At 36.4% G+C, this 26165-nt stretch overlaps 1 protein-coding gene across 6 annotated transcripts in view; it reads left to right on the top strand.

Annotated features, from left to right (window-relative positions):
* Nucleotides 1-26165, top strand: part of ZNF521 (zinc finger protein 521) — an 865909-nt gene that overhangs the window by 704839 nt on the left and 134905 nt on the right. For 4 of the 6 annotated variants that reach the window (XM_081562746.1, XM_081562747.1, XM_081562743.1 and 1 more), the window contains one exon: nucleotides 20552-20636. In XM_081562746.1, the coding sequence (XP_081418872.1) occupies nucleotides 20552-20636 (85 nt within the window). The remainder of the gene's footprint in view (nucleotides 1-20551; nucleotides 20637-26165) is intronic. The other 2 variants (XM_081562744.1, XM_081562749.1) reach the window with 1 other exon arrangement.

A 26165-nucleotide genomic window follows, 5' to 3' on the forward strand; every position in this document is an offset into this window, starting at 1 on the left:
AGGAGATCCAACAGACATGAGTTCGATCCCTGGGTTGGGACCATCCCTTGGAGATGGGAATGGGAATGGCTACCCACTCTAGTATTCTTTCCTGGAGAATTCTATGGACATAGGAGCCTGGAGGGCTATAATCCATGGCTTTGCAAAGACTCAGACATAACTGAGTATACATGCAAAAATGATTTGATCACAAGGTGGGTTCAATCTCAGGAAATCAATTAATTAAATTTACCACATTAACAGTTTAAAGGAGATAAATTATATGTTTACTCCAAGAGTTGCAGAAAAAAACTAAATTCAATGTCCTTTTATGATTTAAAAAGAACACTTAATTAGGAATAGACAGTAGTATCCTTGCCCTAATAAAAACTGTTCAAAATATCGTATTCAGCAAGCATTATAATTAGTGAAGAAATTTTAATGCAATAATTGTTTTATAATAAAGCCACTAGTAAGGCTTCCTGGGTGATTAGTCCAACAATATATAAGATAAAATAAAAATGAATTTACTAATAAAAAACCCAGGTAGCACTGAAATTGAAAAGAACCAAATTAAACTATTATTTGAAGGTCATATGTTTATATGTAAAGCAAAATTCAAGAATCTAAAGATAAATTATTATAACAAAACTTTAGCACAGTTGCTGGATACCAGGTCAAATCATACAAGTTAATCAGATTTTTATTCATCACCAAAAAAGTTAGAAAATATGAAATTTAAAATAATTCCTTTTAAATTAAGCACAAAAAATAGGTACTTAGAAATAAATCTTATAAGATGTGTAAGACTATAGAGAAAATGATAAAATTATTAAAAGATATTTAAAAGACGTAAATGATCAGATTTAGCTTGTTCAAACTAGGAGACTCAATATTCTTACTATCAATTATTCCTAATTTTATATATCAACTTATAGCTATTCCAGTGAAAATTTCAACAGGTTTAAAATGTATTTTTATACATATTTTAATTTTTTGGAACTTTCTCACAGATTAAAAAATATTTACAGAATAACAAAAGATCAAGAATAGCCAATATGCTCTTGAAGAAAAGGAACAGGCAGGGTCGGATTTGTAATCAACTTATAATTAATCTGTAGTATTTAGGATGACATGATATTTGTTTTTGCTTGTATTTCCAAGTGGCCTTGGGACTTTCCTGGTGGCTCATATGGTAAAGAAATGCCTGCAATGCAGGAGACCAGATTCAATCCTTGGGTCAGGAAGATCCCTTGGAGAAGGGAATGGCTACGCACTGCAGTAATTTTGCCTGGAGAATTCCATGGGCAAGAGAGCCTGGTGGGCTGTACAGCCCATGGGATCACAAAGAGTTGGACACGACTGAGCAACAAACACCAATTAGGATGACATGATATTTGTCCACAGAACAAAATATTCTCCAAAGGGGGTATCGGACAGTATAGAAGAGAGGTATTTATAACACATATAGCTGGAAAAAGTATTACTTTCCTAAATATGTAAGAAATAGCCACAAATTAACAAGAGAACTCAAATCACCAAATAAGAAAATGTGAAATTAATAGAAATGAACAGACATTTTACAGATAGGAAACATGAAGATCCAGTAAACATGTGAAAGTACTGATCCTCATCAGTAATATGGGAAATGCAAATTCAGACAGAGTGATAGTTTGAGAAGACCACGCAGGAAGCTAATTGGGCACACAAGTGTTTAATAGGTACTATTTCTGTATTACAATACGTATGTTATAAACACTCTTTGTAAGCATTTAATATTTAACTTAAAAAGCAAAATTATCAGAACCATAAGTAAGCAATCAGTATGACTTGTCATAAATATAAGATAAATATAAAAGTAATACAATTAATGCAAAATAATATTTAAACAATTCTAACTAAATACTCAGACCTGCAAAGGTTTGGGAGCCTGAAACCCGTTCTTTCATTGTTACAAGTAAGTTTATCAAGGTTTGTAAAGGTAGACATACTACTATCTGAGACTTTTTTCTCTTGTATAATTAGAAAGAGCAGTATCCAGACTTTAGAAGTTTATATAGTGCATATCTCACACTTTGGGAAACATTAACCTGGGGTGTTAACTTTTTATTCCTCGTCTGATCCTTCAATTTAAGATAACAAATTTATTCATTTCCTGCTATGTACGAGGCATTAGGCTATCAGTTTGTAAAGAAGATGAGCATTATCTGAATATGGTTATTTGAATACATGTCTTTCTTTCCAGTATAGCCCCCTACGGGCTTATAGTTTACTAGTGAAAATTAATGTATAGCAATAAATATAGTATAAAGTAGAATGGATTATGCGCCTTAGTAGAAGTACTAGTGAAGTGCTAAAACAGTTCATAGCAAATAAGCAGGCATCAGGTAGCTTTGCAAGGATCTGTGTCAGGAGCAAAGTGGAAAGAACTTCCAAGCAAAGTCTTAAGGCAGCAGCGTGCCCGGCAGCCTTAGGAACCGCATAGCGTAATCAAGGCTGCAGCAAACAGAGCCCAAGTGAGGGGTGGATGTGAGGCTTGCGTGGCATCCCCTGTGTTTCTCAGGAGAGTTTCTTACACATCATAGGTTCTTCATCAACACTTGTAAATAATTGGAAGCTGGTGATTAAAACCAATAGAAAAGAAATAAAAAAGGAAACATTTCTCTGAGAACTAAGCGGTGACACAGTCTGTTAGAACCACACCTAAATAGAACATAAGATTTCTCTGAAGTATGTAATAGACTGTGCAATTCCTATCATAAAGTGATTGGGTGGCAGGTGAAATCCTGTAAAAAAGATCCTCATATCAAGACAAAAGGTTAATTTTGTCCCATTAGCCATATTGTGTAAGCAAGCCTTCAACTGAGTCTCAACATGTTTTGTTATTCAGAGATTGCCTCTGTGGGTATGGAGAGTTTTAGCATATGCCATATAATGCAGTAGAAGAAAATATTGTACTTAGGAAAAAACCAAGTTCAAATAACAGTTGACAGAACCATCTGTGTAATCTTCCTTGCTAACATGGGCATAATCCATATTTTGCTTGCTTTATAGGGTTATTGTGAAGAGCAGATCATGTTTGTATGAAACTTCTTGGTAAACGTGAAGCACCTGACAAATGTCACATATGGTACATCATTTAAATAATATCTGTGTATAAGTCTGCACATATCCCCAAGGATGTATGCACACATTCATATAATTTATATATAAAATGTTAATTATTATAATTAATTTATTTATTATTCAGTTAATTTATTATTATAATCTAAAATAATTTCATCTAATGCTAATGAATTAGAACTATGAATTATTGGGTCAGAATGCATTGAAACCAGGTATCCTATGTCCATGAAGTTGATTATATAGAAAAGCAGAATCAAATATTAAAACAAACTTAGTACAATGAAATCTAAGAAACAAAGAGAGTGTAAAGACCACAAAGATAAAATACTATTCAGAGACAGCATCAGGCAACAATAAATATAAAAGCTAGAAAAACATGTAAATAGATGAATGTATAAATGGAAAAAGTAATTATAAATAAGAAATAAAAATGTCCAATAATATTATTGGATTGAAACATATTATGGAGAGCAGGAGAGCAAAACAAAAATCTTGGGGAAATAATCTCTAAGAAAATTAAAGATTGTAAATGAAAGGCATAATAAGTAAATACCAACTAAGACACTTTCTCCTAAACTAAAGAAACGAGTGAAAACTATCACAGCATTGTTAATCGGCTATCCTCCAATGTAAAATAAAAAGTTTAATTTAAGAAAAAGCAAGTGAATAGTTTGAGAAGCAGTTAATTTTTTAAAAATTATTATTTGTTTTCCTAAAACCCACTGGCCATCTTCTGCAAGGATCAAATATATTTAATATATTCTGGGGGAAAAAAAGTGATGAAATTTTTGCTTCTATTTTTGGACAAGATTTGTTAAGTTAGATGCATGACCTCTTGATTTATTTTTGTAGTAGAGTACTATATTTTAAAAATTACTAGTAAGTAAGTGATTGAGAGATATTTGAAGGAAAGATACACTATACTTTAGAAATCAAAGTGGCATTGATAAACCTAGCTTGACAAAGTCTGATATTAACATACTCCCCTTAAGATGAATCTAAGGATTATTTTGTGTATTTTGTAAGTGTGGCTTATAGTAAGGAAGCAAAAAATGAGCCTCCTGATTTCATGATAAAGAAATGCCCAGATATGCAAAATTAATTATGAAAAGTGACCACAGGTTTAATAAAGATCATGTTTTAAGAAAGAGGAAGAGGAGAAGAATGGAAAGAGGGAGGGTTCATGGAAAGAAGAATGCAAGGAAAGGTAGAAGGGAGAAGTAAATGACCAAATAAGACAGCTGAAGAACTGGCAGGAAGCCCTCTAAGCTTAATGTCTATACCCACTAGGTTTGAAATCATTTTGGTGGAAGACAGATCCTTTTAGCACCATAATTGGATCTGGATTGATTTCATTTTGTTATACAAATTTAAATTATTCCAAAACAGCCATTCCCAAACTGCTGATATTAATTTGCTTCTAGTTCATTCACTCGTTCATTCATTCATCAATGACTGAGTTTCAGACACATGACCAGCCTTGTGCATAGGCACTGAGCTCACCGTGGCAAACATCGCTGATACTGTTTCATGTTTCTCTTGGCAAAGAATGAAAGTGGGGCTTCCCTGGTAGCTCAGTGGTAAAGAATCTGCCTGCCAGTGCAGCAAACGGATTCAATCCCTGATCCTGGAAGATCTTATATGTGGCAAGCAACTAAGCCGGTGTGCCACAACTGAGATAGTAGAGCTGTGCCACAACGATTGTGCTAAAGAGCCTGGGAGATGCAACTACTGAAGCCTGCACGCTGTAGGGTCCCTGCTCTGGAACACGAGAAGCCACCACAACGAGAAGCCCACCCAGTAATGAAGACCCAGCACAGCCAAAACTAAATCAATAAAATGTATAAAGAATTAAACCTTCAAAAAGCAAGTATACCTTCATATAGTGAATTATATATGTATTAAGATGGTGAGAAGTTGACAGGATAGGAAAGAGGAATATTCCCAAATACCTAGTAAGGATGTTCACAATGAAGTTACAAAATGTCTTTTAAAAGAATGACTGAATATCAGCTAGACTTTCAAAGAACATCTAAAAAAAAAATTACAGTGCTTGTTTTGCATAGATTCTATAAAAAATGTTGAATTTCGTATTACTGTCTTTTCTTAATGTTCCTGCTCATATTCTAACCTGTGCAGTAAGGTTCTCAAGGAGCAGAAGCCCTATTGGCAAAGAGCCCCCATACTTTCTCAGCTTATATTTTAGAACATTTCTTATATGGAAAATGTCTAGGTTTATAAGATATTATCAGGAAGGCTATGACAAACCTAGACAGCATATTAAAAAGCAGAACCATCACTTTGCCAACAAAGGTCGGAATAGTCAAAGCTATGGTTCTTCTAGTAGTTATGTATGAATGTGAGAGTTGGACCATAGAAAAGTCTGAATGCTGGAAGAACTAATGCTTTCAAACTATGGGTGTTGGAGAAGAATCTTGAGAGTCCCTTGGACAGCAAGGTGATAAAACAGTCAATCCTAAAGGAAATCAACCCTGAATATACATTGCAAGGACTGATGCTGAAGCTGAAGCTCCAATACTTTGGCCACCTGATTCAAAGAGCCAACTCACTGGAAAAGACCCTGATGCAGGAGGAGAAGTGAGCAACAGAGGATGAGATGTTTAGATGGCATCACTGACTCAATGGACATGAGTTTGAGCAAACTCCAAGAGATAGTGGAGGACAGAAGAGCCTGGCGTGCTGTAGTCCATGGGGTCACAAAGTGTTGGACACTACTTAGTGACTGAACAAACAAATCAATAATAATTATACAGAGGTTTTTCAAGTCCACAGTTTAATTTTCTGAGATAATCTGTGGGAAGGCTGGGTCTTTCCTGGTTGTACGATGCAGAATGTAGGTATTTTTGTGGCAGCAATCTGGTTCCCTCCAGTAAATTTCTGCAAAAACATTTACTCCTGGGTGTACTTATAAAAAGCCCAAATCAGTTCACTTCTGTGTGGTTCAGACATTCCTTGATAAACGCTCCGTGCCAGGCAGTGTGCTGGGTGATAGAGTCATGGAGGGGAAATAAGACATTATTCCTTACGTGGCAGGAAATCTTAGAATGTAAAGTGAATAGTTGCTTTGAATATGATATAGTAAATTCTAAGCTAAAAGTAGACACTAAAAAATAAGAACCTCTGAAGAAGGAAGCAGGCAGTGGAAAAAACGAACGATGCAGAGGTGGGTCTGGAGCCCATCCTGTAGCCAGGAGGAGACAGTGAGTTTCAAGCAGAATGGAGAACCAGCATGGCAGTAGTTACTAATTCCTTTTTGTAAATGTGTGCCCCACCGTATAAATGTGGGTGTATTCTTGGTGCCCTAGAGTTCCAGGCTTACTGGAGTTTTCTGTGAGTCACTTTCTGTGAGTCACAAACAGGGACACTTCATCTCTCTCGGGACCTCACTTTGATTGTCTATGATGAGGAAGTTGACATAGTCATTCACTTGTCCCTTTCAGTTCTCAAAATCCCCAATATATACAGATAAGTTTGTGCTGGTATCTTCGAAAAGATGAATAATATTGGGGACATTTTATTCTACTTTTTAAAAGATATTTTTGGAATGATGAATGAGGAGTTATTTAAGAAATCCAAATAATTTCAGTTAAAGCAAAGGGTTAAAAGAACCCCACCACTTAAACAGTTATAGCCATTGTAACAGCACAGTATGTTTTATAATAGGTAAAGTCAAGGAAGCAGGCCTCTAGCCTCAAAAACTTACTATTGAAGAGTACAAACAACAAAAATAAAAAGGTAAACACCCACAGTGCTGTGTGGGTGTAATTGCTAACAAGCTTTATGGAGCAGGTGGGATTTTAGAAGCAATCTGAAGGAGAAGAGAAGGGTGGGGTGACACGCTTCAGTAGGAAATCTATTCAAGTAGAAGGGGTAGACAGGAGAAGGCAGAACCAAAAATGAAAATACAGAGCAAGAGAGAAGCAGGAAAAAATGACTGGAGAAGAAGGGCAGGAGGTGAGGTATCTCGGTTGAATAAGAATGATGAAGGATCAGGTGATGTGGGCACATACAAAGCAGTCCAAATGACCCAAAAAAGAGGGAGCGTGTTCTTTAGACAAAACACGAATTGCCAAAATGTGCAGTATTCCTTTTACAGTAGAATAGCTGGAAGGATAGATTAGGAATGTAAACAGAAGAGAATCACTGTGACTCCACGGGAGCCTTCATCTAAAGAGGAGTGGAAGGAAGCAAAGATTTTGGTTTTTTAATTTTACAATGAACAAGTATCCATCATTCACACGTTAATTAACTGTGTGTAAATATTTGTATTATGTCTTGCCTAGATACAGGATGGGTATTACAGAGCCCTCTTCCTACCCCTACCGCCCTTTGGAGATAAATCAATTTTACTGAAACTATTTTGATACAGCATGTAACGAATTCTAAGAGAATCAAGAGGAAACTTTTATGATTTAATATGAAATAAAACTCCTGTGACAGCCTTTTGATATTTATGATGAATCTTTAGTAAACGGTACTAGTCCTCGTGAAGACTTCACAAGCCTGTCTACATTCTCAACTTGATTTTAGGACAGAAGTTATATACTTAAGAAAATATGCCTTAATGAATCCTAAAATATTTTTTTCTCGCTCACAAAACTTCATGGGTTTTTAAAATGTATTGCCAGCCTTTGGGATTGGATCTCCATGGATATATGGTGCAATTCAATGGTCCTGCAATATAGTACTTAAGGTTCCTACTTCTCCATCTCTCCAACTGTACATCCCCAGTGTTTACCAGCCGCATGTCTTCATTTTGACAATGGTGGGACAGAAGGGGTGTTTCAGATGTTTTAAGGTGAAAACAGTGTATGGTTGGAATAACTGACAAGAAAAATAGATGCTAATGTGGTATAAGGCAAGAATTTTGGCTTCTTCCTCAGATTTATGTTTATAAAAGACATTATTTAAACTACAATTTCCCCACTCCCCATTTCATAGCTTTCTTGAATGATATGAATGATTACAAAACAGTACAGGAAGTTAATTACTGTGAATCATAAATCCCTTTGTACTAGAAACTAGCAAAATATTACAGTCATGGGTGATTGTTTTTTAGTTGCTAAGTCGTGTCTGACTCTGCGACCCCATAAACTGCAGTGTGCCAAGCTTCCCTGTCCTTCACTATCTCCCAGAGTTTGCTGAAACTCATGTCCATTGAGTCAGTGATGCTATCTAACCATCTCATCTAGGGGCAAATTCCTTAACTCAAAAACATCCAGCACAAACAGTGTTTTGTTCTGTTTTGTTTTTCTAACCTTTACTGCAGCAATAATTTAGTTTATGTTATTTCAACTTCTTCCACTTCACTGATTTCTGGTGCTGTGTAAGGCAGAAGAGAGATTTGCTAGCAGAAACAGACAGGTCCTAAGTAGAACCTTAGGAACGAAGGTCATGAATGTGCGAAACCTCTTAAGATTGTCCATTGAACAGTCAGCGAACAAAATTTACTGAGTGTTCACTTTATGGATAACATTATAGGAGACTAATTCAGGTCAGTTTACAATGGCATAGAAATAAACTGCAGCTGAATCTGTAACATTAAATAAGATCATTTAGATGAAGATCTTTTAGTAGAGGAGATAAGCTAGGTCCCTTGGAACAGACTTCAGTTATCTGAATCGGGAGACATCTGAGAACTAGAGAGAATAAGTAAGTCTAATAAAGCATCCCTCTCCAAGGGAAATTTAGGCTTAAATTCTGTTTTTAATGTTAGAATCAAGTTCAAGAGCATAAAAAAGCAAATCTCTGAGGAAATTTGTTAGGAAGGAGACAGTTTGTTTCGAACAAGAAAATAAAATAATTCTTCATGAACTTCAAGGTAATAAATTCCTTCCATGAAATTTAGTATAATTCATAGAACATAAGAAAAAACAGCTGGATTTTTTTTTGCAGATTTAATTATTTCCTGTTTTTTTGACTATTGATGATACCTTTCAAAGTATTTTAATGTTATTTAATTTTCAGAGATAATCCAAGAAGAGCTGAAAAAATGGTTCTTCTTTTTTACCCCTTGATTTTGGAGTTGGTAGTAGCTTAGACATGTCTTTATGGAGTTTTGGGTTTTATTTGTAAAGTTAATATTCTTAAATATATTTTTCTTATACCACATGTGCCTGTGCAAAATTTCTCTATAATTTTTTTTAAATTGCGTTTTTCTGAGTCATTTAAAACAGAAATCTTTCTCCAGATTCTTTCTGACTAAATTGTTGTCTCTATAATTTTCCTGTCCAGAGAAGTCTTCTTTAGTCCTTATTCTGTTCTGAATTACCTTTCTTATTCCACCAAATACCCCCAACAGACTGTGAGCAACTTGCTTGGCATGTAGTAGACATTTTTGTACCAGTTTTGAATTCAAGGAAGTTATTTCCATTTTAGACCTCAAGTCGAATCTTTTCTTTCTTAGGGAGCTTTTTCTAACGCTTGTAGACCATATTAACCCATTCCTATCTGATATGTTTCCACTGTCTCCTCTTTGCCAGCATTGACTGGTACTTGGTCCTGAACTGCTTTACCATGTTAGGTGAGCAAAATCCTTATAACAGTTTAATCTTTGTGTGTGTTCTTTTCTCCTTGAGTTTAGGAATCAAGTTTCATATCTCTTGGTTATTAAGCTCTTAGCATATGTCAGACATTGTGTAAAGTTTTATACAGTCTTTAATATCTAGACATTAACTACATCTGTAAGACTATAATGTCTTCCTTTAAACCACCATAAAAACACACAATAGAAAATTGATACTGGCATTTTAAAATTAATTATTTGGGTGAACTTTTCATCATTAGTAGCTTTCATTTCACTTTACCCATTTTCCCCCTTTCTGTTCAGTGACTTATTTTCACACAAATTCAGAATTACTTGGAAAATGACCAAACTAAATTAGTAAAATTTCTGAAGTATTAAGTATTTGTGGAAAGCTGTAGGTACATTATTTTCCCTCACATATAATATCCATTTGCTTGCCAACAAAATACTGCCAAATAAAAGTGCCACTCATCTTAAATATATGTCTCATGTGTAATATATCTGTTCTTAGAATGGTAATGTGTATTGCTATAGTCCTTGAAAACAGCTTTTTTTTTTTTTTCACAAGTGAGGTTGAGTCTTTTTTACATGGTCTACATGTTTCATATGTCCTCCTCTTCCTTCCCACCCCACAATCTTGTCACCAACTTGTGACATTCTTCATGGTATTAATTTCTAAAATTTTATTTTATAAACATTTGTTTGACCCTTGGTAATTGCCACACAATCTAAATTACTTCATTCTAGTATAAGGAAAAATTTTTAAATTTTCGTTTGTTTGGCTGTGCTGGGTCTTCGTTGCGGCAAGTGGGGGCTAGCCTCTAGTTGCAGGGTGTGGGCGTTTCACTGCAGTGCCTTCTCTTGTTGCTGAGCACGGGCTCTAGGGCCTGCAGGCTTCAGTAGTTGCAGCTCGAGGGCTCAGTAGTTGTGGCTCTCAGGCTCTGGAGCACGGGTTCAATAGTTGTGGCACCCAGGCTTACTTGCTCTGTGGCATGTGGGTTCTTCCTGGACCAGGGATTGAACCCATGTCTCCTGCGTTGACAGGTGGATGCTTTACCAATGAGCCAGCAGGGAAGCCCTAAAGAAATTTCAGTGCGGTTTTCAAGTCCACATAAAAGAGTGAGAAATAATCTTTGACAAGCAACTTTGTTGTGCCACACAGCTCATCAGGTATTCCATTCCATCCCCATAATAACCTGTCAAGTAAAGAGTAATAAAGGTAGTTCTATTTAATGCAGACATGCTACATGGTAGGTATGGTACTAAGCACTTTTATATAGTTCTTACTTGCTTCTCACATCAACTCTAAATGTGAGTTTTATTATTTTTAATTTACAGGGAAGGAAACTAAGACTCGGAGCCATTAAATGATTTGTCACACAGCTAAATGATGAAGCCACTGCATAGTAACTAATTGCAGAAAGAGGATCCTAAAGTTGCTTTCCTACCAAGACTGCTGGGTTTATTTGGAATGAGTATTTTATAGCATCATTGGGCACATCTTAATTTCAGGGGGTTCCGACTGAGTTTGAGACTAATTCTTCCATGAGAGCCACCACCAAAGTTTGGAATGGTGATATAGAGGGGCTGTGAAATGTCCTTGAGAGATGGTTCTGATAACTTCATGCTTTGATGCTCAGACCATATACAATGATAGACAAAATATAAAGGGAGAAAACCAAATGGATTTAGTCAAGTTCAAAACAATTATCTATCTTTGAGATCTGAGAGCCAAATTTCAAAACCAAGTGGTTATCAGGGTTAAAGCCAGAGGGTCTGCTGAACTCCATTCCTGAAATGAGAAGGTTAATTAGGGTTCTTGTTACCTATGGGACAAAGCCAGACCTGCTACTTTTTAGAGCAGGGCTTGGGGAGAAAATTCGTTGTTCATGACAGGAAACTAGAAGAACTGTTCTGTTGTTGATCAGTATGTGAATCTTGGGCTTCTGAGCTGGAGAATTAAAGGGGTTGAAAGAGAGAAACAGTTTGTGACTTAAAGCTGAATTAGCCATATGCTGGCCCTGTCACACCCCTGTAGCACAACAGATACACAGGAAATGCCCCTGTGTGACCTAGCCTGGTCTGGTAGCCTGGGTGGCCAAGTAGAAGCAATGGCAAAACTACTAGAAAGGGAGGAATGAGCACATAAAAAAATCTTTCACTGCAAATGGGCTTCAAACCAAGATTCTAAAATATGTGAGTGATTCATTAGATTCATGTAGTAAAGCAGACAAACAAATAAAACCCAACTGCTATGAGACCAAGATTCTACTCCAGAAGAAATTAATTATATGGAACAGTCTGACAAAGACTTTGAAATAAGTACGTTTAGGAGCTCAGAAAGATAAATGAAAGTATGATTTTCACTCAAAAGAATGACAAATTTTGAGCAAATCCAAGTAGAATTTTTTTTTTAAAGAGCACTTGTGTTTAAAATTAGAAATGTTAGAAATGACAAATGTTAATTGAAATAAAAGCTCTGGCAGATAGGATAAACTCTAGACCGAGTACCAGTGAAGAGAGAACCAATGGTTAGAGAAAGTACAGAGAAAATCACGTTGATCAGAACAAGAGGACAGCTGATATGCATGAAAAAATAGTTGAGATACTTGCAGGATAGACTGGAAGGCTTCAGATCTATGTCTACCAGGATTGCCAGTGGAAGTGAAAGGAGAATGTGTGAGAGATACGTAAAAACTGAAGAAATGATCAATAAAAAATTTTAGGATTGGAGACACACCTGAACGCTCAGGTTGAAATTGTTCTTTCAGTACTGAGAAGGACAGATAAGTATACAGTTGAAAAGTGAAGTGAAGTTGCTCAGTCGTGTCCGACTCTTTGCGACCCCATGAACTGTAGCCCACCAGGCTCCTCGGTCCATGGAATTCTCCAGGCAAGAATACTGGAGTGGGTTGCCATTTCCTTCTCCAGGGGATCTTCCTAACCCAGGGATCGAACCCGGGTCTCCTGCATTGTAGGCAGACGCTTTACCATCTGAGCTACTAGGGAAGCCCATACAGTTGAAGATATGACAATAAAACTTCAAGACAATGAACACAAAAGAAAATCTTGGGAACTTTGAGAAGCCAGTTCTGTTCCATCAACCTTGGTCAAGAGTCTGGGACTAGTAAAAAGTGGCTAGAAATGGTTCACTGAGTGTCATCAGCGTGTCTCATGCCATCACTGGCATTGTCAGGGACCAAAGCACTAAGCTCAGCTGGTAAAAAATCCACCTGCAATGCAGGAGACCCCAACTGGATTCCTGGGTTGGGAAGATCTGCTGGAGAAGGGATAGGCTACCCTCTCCAGTATTCTTGGGCTTCCCTGGTGGCTCAGCTGGTAAAGAATCTGCCTGCAGTGTGAGAGACCTGGGTTTGATCCCTGGGTTGGGAAGATCCCCTGGAGAAGGGAAAGGCTACCCACTCCAGTATTCTGGCCTCGAGAACCCCATGGACTGTATAGTCCATGGGGTCGCAAAGAGTCTGACACGACTGAGGCACTTTCAGTTTCAAAGCACTAAACAATTCTAAGGAAAGCCTTCTTTCAAAATGTATCTAAAATGCAATTGTAAAACTGCCTGCAAATGATCAGAGTTTCAGTTCAGTTCAGTCCCTCAGTCATGTCCAACTCTTTGTGACCCCATGGACTGCAGCACGCCAGGCTTCCCTGTCCATCACCAACTCTCGGAGCCTACTCAAACTCATGTCCATCATGTCGGTGATGCCATCCAACCATCTCATCCTCTGTCGTCCCCTTCTCCTTCCATCTTCATTCTTTCCCAGAATTGAGGTCTTTTCAAATGAGTCAGTTCTTCACATCAGGTGGCCAAAGTATTGGAGTTTCAGCTTCAATATCAGTCCTTCCAATGAATATTCAGGACTGATTTCCTTTAGGATGGACTGGTTGGATCTCCTTGCAGAGATCCAAGGGACTCTCAAGAGTCTTCTCCAACACCACTGTTCAAAAGCGTCAATTCTTTGGTGCTCAGCTTTCTTTACAGTCCAACTCTCACATGCATACACGACTACTGGAAAAACCATAGCCTTGACTAGACATACCTTTTTTGGCAAAGTAATGTCTCTGCTTTTAAATTTTCTGTCTAGGTTGGTCATAATTTTTCTTCCAAGGAGCAAGCATCTTTTAATTTCATGGCTGCAGTTACCATCTGCAGTGATTTTGGAGCCCCCAAAATAAAGTTTGCAACTGTTCCCACTGTTTTCCCATCTATTTGCCATGAAGTGATGGGACCAGATGCCATGATCTTAGTTTGATTCAGGGATCATGATGATCATGCCATGATCATGTCAGAGTTTAAACTGTGTTAAAACCCAGTGAGTGGGGGGCAGGGTAAGAATGTTGTCCTTGGTTATGGTATTCACAGTCTTCATGAGTTGTCATTTAATTAATCTGTGAATGAGGATAATAATCTCTCCTTTATTTTCACAGTTTTGTTACAAGTGATTTTCACCCATAAGAGTTTTTACAGATTGTAAAACGTGACTCAATTGTGAATGCATGCACGCTAAGTCACTTCAGTTGTGTCTGACTCTTTGAGACCCTGTGGACCATAGCCCGGCAGGCTCCTCTGTCCATGGTATTCTGCAGGCAAGAATATTGGAGTGGGTTGGCATACCCTCCTCCAGGGATCTTCCCAACCCAGAGATTGAACCCATGTCCCTTATGTCTCCTGCATTGGAGGCTGGTTCTTTACCATTAGCACCACCTGGAAAGCTTATGATTCAATTGTAAGAAATTATTACTTTACTACAGAAATGATTATCAACAATGGTTCCTGCCTCTTAGCATTTATACGTTGGATTTGTTAAAAAAAAAAAAAAATCAGAAAAATCCCTCCAAACAATACAAAAATGTTTGCAAAGCTATTTGTAACAACTAAGCACAAATTATTTTTAGCGTGTGCCAAGTGTAGGAATGTAAAGTGAACAGTGGGGACGGGGTTTAATGTTGATAAAACTACATATTATGAATTACCCTATCCATTTATTCCCACATGTTATTATGAAAATGCTCACACATGCACCTAGATTTAGTAATTATTGACGTTTAGCCATATTTATCTATATGTAACTATATTTGTTTTTCTTCTGGATCTATTGAAAGTAAATTGCAAACATCATGCCATTTCATGTCTAAAGATTCAGTTTGCATCTCTTAATAAAAAGAACATTTACATGTAATCATAATACCATTATAGTACATCAAGAAAGTTAAGATAGTAATCTCCCAATATTGTCTAATAGCCAGCTGAGATTCACATTTTCTCAATTTCCCCCCAAATCTTTCTATATCTGTTTTCTCCCTAAATCAGAAACCACACATTGCATTCGCCTCCAACAACATTTATTGCTGTCTCTTTTCTCTGTTTTATTTGAGAACAGTCTCTCCAGTTGTGTTCTCCCTTACAGAGTAACTTTTTTAAGATAATTGGCCTAGTGTATTTTTTGTTTTGACGACTGTTCTGGATTTGTGTAAATTATTTTTCTGCAAAGAAACACTTGTTCCTCTCTCCCTGCATTTTCTGAAAATTGGATGTTTCATCTAATGGCTTAATTAGATTCATGTAAGGGCTTCCCAGGTGGCGCTAGTGGTAAAGAACGTACCTGCCAATGCACGAGATGTGGGAGATGCGGGTTTGATCCCTGAATCAGGAAAATCCCCTAGAGGAGGACATGGCAACCCACTCCAGTATTCTTGCCTGGAGAATCCCGTGGACAGAGGAGCCTGGCGGGCTATGATCAGTAGGGCCTCAAAGAGTTAGACAGGACTGAAGTGACTTAGCACTCACACATATATTTTAGATAGGAATACCTTGTTATGATGTATTATACTTCATACTCCATCACATTGAGAGAGATATAATGTCCACTATTGGTAGTTGTAAGCTAACTAGTTTGATTATAGTGAGTACCACCAGATAAGTCACTGTGAAGGGACATACACCTTTCTGTTTGTTGTTGTCAAAGGATGAGAACTGTGTCTCTCAGAAAACTCTTTCTCCTCATGGTTTTAGCATCCATTAATGAGCTTCCCTGGTGGCTCAGACGGTAAAGAATCTGCCTGCAATGCAGAAGACCTGGGTTTGATCCCTAGTTCAGAAAGATTCCCTAAAGAAGGGAATGGCAGCCCACTCCAATATTCTTGCCTGGGGAAATCCCATGGATGGGGGAGCCTGGTGGGCTACAGTCCATGGGGTCGCCAAGAGTCGGACACGACTGAGCCACTAACACTCTAATAATTATCCTGGACCATTTTATTAGCATTGCAAAATGGTGAATGCCTAATTTTGTCATCTCTTACTATCAGCCTTTGATAAAGAAAAGCTTTCCCCCATCAAAAAAGCATGAACTACACTTCCTCCTAAAAAATCATGATGCTTCTGTGACTTTATTATCAATTTTCAGAACAAGAGATTCGTGTAATTGTCTCTTCGATGGCGGCAGCTGAGATTTTTTTTCTTTTTTGTTTCGGAGGATTACTATGGACTCATTGATGTTTTTTTATACTTAGTGTTTTGTTTTAAAAAAAATCAAAGCAATTACAACTACAAAGTATCATTTTTTTTTTAAATTTGATGAGGCTAAATGTGAAGCCTAAGTCCTAATGGAATATAGATTGAATGGGGAAAGAGGTTAATCAGAATAATGTAGTTTTTTTAAGTATACATTATTAGAGATCCTAATCATTTTTTTTTAATTTATGAGATGCTCTTTTCTCAAAGTCTCTGAGTACCTTAACCAGAGTATCACTGAAAACAAGAATGTCAAAAAGGCACATTTAAATTGTTCTCAAAAATCAATCAAAAATAATGAGGTGCTGGGAAAAAGTTGTATCCTTGATAATTACATCTATCAGTATCAGAAAACAAAAGAGAACAATCAGGAGATGACAACTCCACTCCCAAATAGCACATTAAAAAAAGGCTAATGAAAAAAAAAAGTCTCTTTTAAAAATTGTACTGAATTAGCATTTCAAGTAAATTGACAACTTAAGTGTTGATAAAGGCCAATCTGGAGCCCAAACAATGGAAGTTCTGTTTCTACTTCTATCTGCTTTTAAAAGAAATGATCTCACTTGACTTTCTTTGGTTGTTGTCCTCTACATAGATGGAAGTGTTAGTCACTCAGTAATGTCAGACTTTTTTGCGACCCCATGGACTATAGCCCACCAGGCTCCTGTGTCCATGGGATTCTCCAGGCAAGAGTACTGGAGTGGGATTCTGTTTTCTTCTTCCCAACCCAGGGATTCAACCCAGGTCTCCCACATTGCAGGCAGATTCTTTACTGTCTGAGCCACCAGGGAAGCCCATATAGATGGAAGCATTTGTCCTACTGGAGGGGACACAATCCTTCTTTACTCTGCAGGGGTCAGGGTGTCCCTGGAGTATTGTGCTTGATTTAGAGCTCTGTTTATTGGAAAACTGATGTGGAAGAAAGTAACAAGGCTGGTGAAAGTTGCTTAAAGCATTTCTTAAACCAAACCTCTATTTTCAGTCTGCAGAGGGGTTCCTGTAACTGTCACTATCGACAAGAAGTTCAACTTGTTCTTTATAGCTGCAGAGCCTGAACTTAGGACCATCGAGTGAAAGTAGCAGAAAAGTTGATTTGGGCTGAGAATGAGGAAGAATTCCTTCATAAACTCAGCTGTGCAGAGCTGCAGTGGCTTTACCTACAAGGGCATGAGCCCCCAAGGCCAACACTTTCAGAGGTTACAGTCACTTTACTAAAGATGGTGTATGTCACTTTACTTAAAGATGGTATAAAGGCAGGGGTCTCTCAAATTTTGCTATAATTATAATAGATAATTATTTTGTAATTATAATAAGGAATAAGAGTCTATAATTATAATAAGGAATGTTTTAAAGGTCATTTTTAAATTAGTTTAAAAAATTTGAGGGTAAAAATGAATTTTATTTTTTAGTGGTCTGTATGGGCTATTTTTTATGTCTGTTATTTTTAAATAGATTTTATTATTTTTTTAACTTCTTATTTTATTGGAGTATAGGTGATTAACACTGGAGTGTTAGTTTCAGGTGTACAGCAAAGTAATTCAGTTATTCATATACACATATCCATTCTTTTTTAAATTCTTTTCCAGTTTAGGTCGCTGCATTCTATCAAGCAGAGTTACCTGTGCTGTCCAGTAGGTCTTATTAGTTATACATTTTAAACACAGCACTGTGTGCACGTCAATCCCAAACCAACGAAAAAAAAAAAGAATTTTATACCATGGCTTTAAAAAGAAAACCACAGCACATCCAAATTTGTGTATCAGTGCTTTTTATTTAGGAGATCTGAGATGTATGACGAGATGAAGTTTAAGTTATAGCATTTTAAGACCATGGTATACTGTTTTTGATCACATTAAATTCTTACTTCATCTAGTCCCAAATTTAGGAGCTTGTACATCAGAATATGACTCTCTTAATAAGAATAGAAAGTAACATTTTAGATATTGTCTTCAGAGTAGAATTAATATTTGAATTATCAGTAGTAGTGACAAAAGCATTTTCTTTCAATGATAAAGAAAACTGATACACATAGATCTTCCAATGTGTCAGTTCATTTTGAAGGCAGTAGTAAGTGCTGATATTTTATTATTTGGCTTGTCAAGTGATTTTATTCTTTATTATTAGACCAAGAAAAAAAAAACCCTAGTATATTCCGCCAACATATTCATCAGTCATCATTTTTGGAGACAGTTTTCGACATATTGTATGTTTTACTGTGCTAACAAGAGAAAAGACTAGCCATTAAGTTTATGTTTCTTTGTTTTTCAGCAAGGTCACATATCAGGAATGATGCTGGAAGTATGCTAATAAACAATATATAATGTAGGTCATCTGGGAGTAAGAAATATTTTCTAACTAGTTCTAAAGGGAAATATTGTTAAAAAAGGGAGCAATGTTATTTACGCAACACATGTTGCTCTATATGTCACCATCAAAAGCATCTTGTAAACAGCTCAGCACAGTAAATCTTCCTTGGTGATTGTCAGGGTTTTTCAAGTCCGTGTTAAATTTAGACCCAGAACACTCAATTCACAACATGCCTAATGTATAAAGCCTGTTAGATTATGTAGAAAGCTTCTGCTGGAAATCAGCCTGCATTTCTGTGCTGTTCAAGGACTACCATCGTCTGACGCAGAAGCAAATACTATGTTAAGAGAAAATAATTAAGGAAACTTTACTTTGAAAGCATTTATCATTTTAACTGCTAATAAAAGGATGCCACATTTTTTTTTTTGCTTAACTTTGATTTTATTGAGTTCTTTAAAATTAATTGCAGTTGACAGACTGATATTTTCTATTGCTACCATTAGCAAAGCAATTTTATATGGCTGCCAATGAAGTGGTAATTCTGTAAGAATGCCTTAACAAACTGTCATTGATGTGATTTTACAAATGTCATTTTCTCACTTTCGGGAGAGTTTCAAATGGACTATTTCATAATGCTTTATTTTGTTTTCCAAGGTGGTTTTTAATTGTAACTATCAAGTTTCATCATAAAGGCAATTATGTAACTGTGTTCTGGAAAACTTAAAAGCAATACTTTACTTACTGAGTTCATCTAATATGTACTAAGCCGTATAGGGGACACAGAGGTAAAGATGAGAAATCATAAAGGCTGCTTTATCAGAGAGCCCTACTTTTAGAATTGAGAATTTATTTCCTGAAGAGTGTCATACTGAATGAAGTAAGTCAGACAGAGAAGGAAAAATATCATATGACATCCCTTTTAGGTGGAATCTAAAAAGAAATTATACAAACGAACTTACAAAACAGAAAGACTCACATTTACAGCTCAGCGCAGTAAATCCTCCTTGGTGATTGTCAGGGTTTTTCTTACTTAAGAAACAAACTTATGGTTGTCAGGAGAAAAAGATAGTTGGGACTTCGGGAAGGTCATGTACACATTGCTATATTTAAAATGGATAACCAACAAAGACCTACTGTATAGCACATGGAACTCTGTTCAATGTTATGTGCCAGCCTAAATGGGAGGGGGGATTTGGGGGAGAATGGATGCATGTATATGTATGACTGAGTCCCTTCACTGGTGACCTGAAACCACCACAACATTATTAATCAGCTGTACCCCAATACTAAATAGAAAGTTTAAAGTTGGGGGGAAAAAAGAGAGAGAACTTATTTCTCTTCCCAGCAGTAAGGCACTGTGACGTTAGGCACAGTATTCTACTTCCCTGGACCTCAGTTTCTTTATTTATGATACAAGAATTATAATAAATCCTGTTCTGTCTATTCACAAGACTTTTGTGTAATGATGAAACGGTGTTAGAATGTTCGATATGACATGATTTCTTTATAGGGGATATGTTTTTAAATGCTAGTGTTCAGCAACTTCTGAAACATCCTCTAAATTTCATACTTCAGCTAAAAATTATCATCTCTAAATCTCCTCGCTAGATTTTGTGAATCTTCACTTACTGGCTGTTTTGTATGGGTATCTCGAAGCAACCCTGCAGTTATGTTGTTCAGAATGAAAGTGTGCCTGATCCTTAAAGACACAGGTTTGTGAAACTCAGCCGCGCTTTACACATATTTTCAATACCAACTTCTGTTTTTATAATGTAGGAATCTTTAAACATGTATTGTACTATAAATATGTGTCTTCATTTCTTCCAACTGTTTGCAATGAAAAACGTAATGTTTGGATCAAGCCATGGGTCATAGTAGGGAACTCACAGAATTTTGCCCAAGTAGCCCTACAGACGTTTAGTTAATAACATGTATAAGACCATGGTCTCAGGAAAATTCTGTGATCAGGTAGGGTTGGTTTTTTTTTTGTTTTTTTTTTAAAGGAAAAAATAAATAAAAAGATACATGTGTCTAAGTAATTCTGTTTATACTTGTTTTCTCAGAAGAAGACCTATCAGTGCATCAAGTGTCAGATGGTTTTCTACAATGAATGGGATATTCAGGTGCATGTTGCGAATCACATGATTGGTAAGTGACACTCCGAACCTTCTTACAGATAGATTTTCCTCTTCCTTGTGTACATCAATGCCTATGTAATTAAACAGAGTTAAAGATGAATTAATTGTTCAGCCATCAATGATTTACCTAGGCATGATTGATTTTTTTATTACTATTATTAGGCCTGATAAAGCATTAGCACATTTTATTTTCTGCAAGGGCTAGTTTAGACTTCTGCAGAGGATTATATATCTACTGCCAGTCAAAACACAGGTGATTAACAAATTAAACTTCTAATCATTTTTGCATTATTGAAAACTAACAGGAATGGTTAATGAACTGGATGTTAGCTTTCCATAGAGTTTTAGACAGGTTTTAATTTCAGAAGTTATTATGGTAATGGCACTGCTGTGTGTTGCTTAAGCATCTTTGTATCCAAATCTAAAGTAGTGAGTTTTTGTGATAGGGAAACATAAATAATTTAAATTGCTGTAAAATAATTTTATATGTATGGTTTCAACAGCCTAGAAGTAATCATGATCATAAAGATCATGTAAAGAATTCAGTCGTCATTTTTTATTCCCCACCAAATTTTATGCAGATTTTTATAAAAGCAGTTCGGGTAAAGATCTCTGAGGTTACTCTAAGCCTGTGTTTTCAGGGATTTTGCATTTTTCACATGGGCTAGAGCTAAAAGGATAATTTTTTCACTTACTCTTATTGTCCCATTATCCCTTAATTCCTCTGGGGTTACCTCCTATGTTTTAATTTGATAAGCACTTAGTAATAACACTAAGAATTTTACCAGCCAATTAAACTTTATCAAGCAGATCTTTTTCTACTAGTAAAATGACAATTGCTATTACTTTATACTGTTTTTGTCACTCATTTGTGTTTTTACATGATGTGATTTTTTTTTTATTTCATACTGTTTTCATGGTATTTTATAATATCATAAATTATTGTGATATGGTATTTCAAAAGTCTGATCAACCTCATGCTCTCTATCAAACTGTAAAAAAGGAAAGAAAATCCAGCATTACAGACTCTGAACTCCTTTTCAGGGGTAAACAAGTTTCATCATACACTTAATCAGATGCATTCTAAGAGGGTGCAGTAGAAGGGTTGCTCCAATTATTATTACTGATCCTTACAACCAGCTATAACAAAATTTCTAATGACTTTGTAGCTATTAATGAAGATGAAGTAAAAAGTATGTTGGAAACTTTATTAATAGGTTTTCAGTAGGATTTGCTTTATAGTTTTCAAATGATGATCTTTAGGAGGATTACAGTTTACAAAAGACTAAGCGTTTAATTATACAATATGCAGCTTATACTTAACAGCTAAAATATTGGTTACTTTTTCTCTATATTTTCCAGATATAAGTACTAATATTATTAGTGATTTTCCTCCACATTAAATGGAAATACTCTTAAATGTGCCAGAATACCATTGACAGTTTTACTGAGTGTTCAGAAGATAATGAGAACATGTAAGAGAGACTGAAATGTTTCTTATGTTTTCCTTTCTATTTTGGATTCCAAAAAATACTCTATGTAAACTTTCAAAATGGACTGGCATGGGGGGAAACGCATGGCTTTGAAAAAATGAATTCTTCTTTCCAAATATGAGTGTTAATATTTTCCATCTCTTTATTTCTTGAGTAGAGCTTACTGGTGGCAGTCAGTCATGATTCTTCATTAGGCCACAGTTTTACAAGGGTGTTAGTGAAAATATTTCTTGGAAGTTTGCAGCTTATGGAAAATTTAGTGAAACATTGTGCTCTGATTAGTTTTATTCTTTGTAAACTTGTTTTTGGTTCTGGATTTATTATTTATCCCAGGGCCCAGCTGAACAAATGGAATATATTTTCAACACATTATTAATGTTCTTTTGCCAAGTAGAATCTGAATGGAATGCTGAGCATGAGAAGAATTTTTTATTTTAGTATCATTTGTCCAAAATGTTCATTGGTTTGGCCTGGTCCTTATTGAAAATTGCTTTATACCTTTCATTTGGTATTTCTCTTAATATTCCTTGCATCATTAGTGCTTCCCCAAAGCTTCCCCGCCTCTACCTTATGGTGGATTAATATGACACTCACCTCCTCTTGGGATCTGAACGTTTAACAATTCACCTTCCATCAGAGAAGAAAATTCTATTCCTTTTCACAGAGGGCCTAGGTAGTTAATATTCATGCTATTTTTTAATAATAAAATGTGTAATTCTCTTACACTTGAGGCCTAAACAAAAGAATAGTAGCCATTTAATTGTTATATCTGTTGACCATGTATCCAAGTCCTTACATTTCTTCCCCTCTGCATTGTTAGTACCTAGAGAGAGAGAATGTGTACCCGGAGGATGTCACAAAGGCTAAGATATCCCTTTTTAAAATCCCAGTGTGATGCTTAGTTTTTCCAATGAGGCAGGCAGCATGATTCTGTTGGCTAAAATACCTCCATTGAGGGTAGGTATTTTTAGGTTGTGTATCTGTATATGTTTTTTTGTCTAATCAAAAAATAATCTCAACCGGACTTTTAGCCAAGGAAGAGGGATTAGAGGATATCTGAAAAGCCTCTTACTTTTTTTGTTAAGAGGGCCTATAGTGTTTTTACAGATTTTGTTTTCCATTTCAATCGGTCTGGAGGAGAGATTATGTCACCTGATGGAAAACAGGGTGTGCAGATGACCCAGTGAGGTGTGACTTTAAACTCCTTCTTTGACCAAGTCATTTGCATTTGCTTCTACGCAGCACACATGTTTTAATGCAGTTTCAATGTCAGGGAACCTCCACGCTTCTTTCTGGATGCGCTGGTCTCAGACTATTGGCCAGGGACATTTGTGAAAGGAAACCCATCAGTGTTTCTACCAGGTATACACTGGAGATGCTGTGCCGAAGTGCCATTTTGCAGTGAGGTGTGGACACGTGCTTTGAGTTGCAGGAATAATTACTCAATAAACATGCATTTGGGATTTGACTTATGTCTATTAAGGAAAAAAGAAAACCTCACTCTCGATCGCATTTTGACACAGTTTCAGTAAGAACGGTAAGCGACTATTTAGAGGTTTCTCTTCTTTACACACACACATACACACACACACACACACACACACACACACACACACACCCCGCAAGAGCTACAAAACACTTTAACAGCTTTCCTGGGGGAAAGATTTCCCTCTTTTAAAGTCTGCACGGATGAAAAATTTTTTCTTGTCTTCCTTTGTTTCTTTCCCATAGTTTACACTGGCTTTTGACCTGAGAATGCAGAAAGAAGCCATTGTGCATTGTGTCCTTTAATTCATTATTCACTCGTCTCTTTCTATCAGCACAGTAAATATTTATTGTTTTTCCCCCATTTGATATTTCTATTATTATTATTATTTGGTATGGATTAGCACAGATAGTGATGAGACCAGAGAATGTAAATGTGTTTCACCCAGCAAAGGGATTGCCTCATATAAAATTATGAGGCTCAACAGCAGTAGAGTAAATTTGTAAGTGCTCTGAATAAAGGGCTGTTAGGCATGCGATAATATAAAGAGATGACATTGCCAAGAACTATTTATGAGAAGCTTAATTTTTTTCACTCTGATAATTCTTGACCAATAATTACCAGCCTCTAATTATCTATTTTAGTTCGAAAGAAATTTCTATCACTACGGAGGCTGGCATTGCAACTAGCGCATAAATCCCCAAAGAGACCAATGTGTTCCAAACAGCCACAAACAACTGTCTCATGAAACAGAGTGAGCAAATTGCGAGCGGCTGGTGGTAGACAACCAGCAGTAAGCTCACCATCGAAGGCCAGTCAGCTTGACAAAGAAATGATCAAAGGGGAGAAATACCATTATCCTTGGAATTGATTGCTGCGGTCATAGCCTTTGGAGGACAAGTGGCCAGGGTATAGCATAGCCATTTCCAGCCCTTGCTTTCAAAGTTCTTGGATGGAGAATATGAAGGGAATGAGTATAAACCATTTACCTAAGAATTGTTTGAAATTGGCTGAGAAGTGATTACTTATTAAGTTTATTTTTCATATAATCGGAAAGACCAGTTGGAATAGCAAAATTGTAGCTAAGATGGCAGAGTATACTCTTTTGTGAAAAAAAAGGGGGAGAAATCAACAAATAGTCAGTAACAGATGTGTCCCAGATGGATCAGGGTGACATTTAGTGCATTGGAAGCAGTAAATGTATTTATCCCTTAGTGAAGCAAAACTAGAATTTGGGACTATAAGCGACAGCTAATATGAAAACATGGATGCATAGATATTGACTATTTTTATTCAGATCTCTCCATGCTTTATGGATAGTTACAATTTTTAAAATATCAAGGAAAGGATTCAAGCTTTCCACAGTGCATGCAGGACAATATCTACCCTACATATTTTGTTCCATGTGGTATAAATCACTGATTTTAAGACAGAAAGAATGCATAGATCAGTTTTGTACAGTGTGCTGAGATTTCTGTCTGTGCTTGTGGCAAGTGACATTCATATATTCTGAAATCTGCTTGATGCCCAAGGTCACAAATGGCATCCTTTTCCTTCTGTTTCTTTAGTTGATGGTGTGCTGTGCAACTAATCTTCATTAGTTCTGTGATATTCATCATCACTTCTGAAACATTCCAGCTTGAGTGCTCTTGCTTTAGAATAGACTAAAACCAGTATTTTGAGGTTTGGGATTTTATGTGTCTGAAGGGGAAATATCCAAAGATACGTATCTCTGCATAGGAAGATATAGAACCATGTTGCTCTTTAAATGCTCAGCTCTCATTGGCTGCTTTTTAAAAAACATGATTATGGTGGATCTACAACAATGCGTATATGGGTCAGTATTTATATATGTGTGTCTACCTCCTCTGTCCTAAGAAGTTCAAAGTCCATAAGTTCTCTGGAGTTTACATGAGTTCTAAATGAGAAGACTATTGAATTTTTTTAAGTCATCTTCAGTTGATTGCTTACAAAACTCAGGGAATTAAGAAATAAGCATTTGGTGTTAAATATGTTGAAATACTGGCTAATTTCATCAAGAGCTGGATTAAAAAAGATGAAATCTGGGCAGTTTAATGGTAACAGAAAGCTACCCTCATGTGGGCAATGCTGGCTTATTTGAAAAGCCCATAAAGGGTTTCTACATGGACCATACAAAAGGGATACTTTCTCTTTAATAGCCATCTGTACAGGAGAGATGAGAAGTGGGCCAGGTCATCTCTCCTCAGCTGTCATGATATTAACGTAGGTAATGGAGCAAGCTCGGCATTCTGCTGGGTGTTGTTTTTCATAGATGTTCATCGATTTACACAGATAATTCTATTTATTTCTTCGAGTTGGTCCAAGTGAGCCCGGCAGAATAACAAACACCAAAGCATTTCAAATGACTTTATCTTTGTTTGCCACGTAACTTTTGTCTAAAAAAATGGTGTCACACCTACTGTGCAGATGGCGGCATGATTTGTAAACCAGCCAAAACATTTAAACAAATGTGTGATCTGGGGATAGATTTAAATAAAGGATAAAATGGAGTGTGGGCCACAAATTCTAATAATCAGAT

Source organism: Giraffa tippelskirchi, chromosome 14 (genome assembly GCF_054371585.1).
Source record: "Giraffa tippelskirchi isolate mGirTip1 chromosome 14, T2T-mGirTip1v1.2.pri, whole genome shotgun sequence".
NCBI classification, from domain to species: domain Eukaryota; kingdom Metazoa; phylum Chordata; class Mammalia; order Artiodactyla; family Giraffidae; genus Giraffa; species Giraffa tippelskirchi.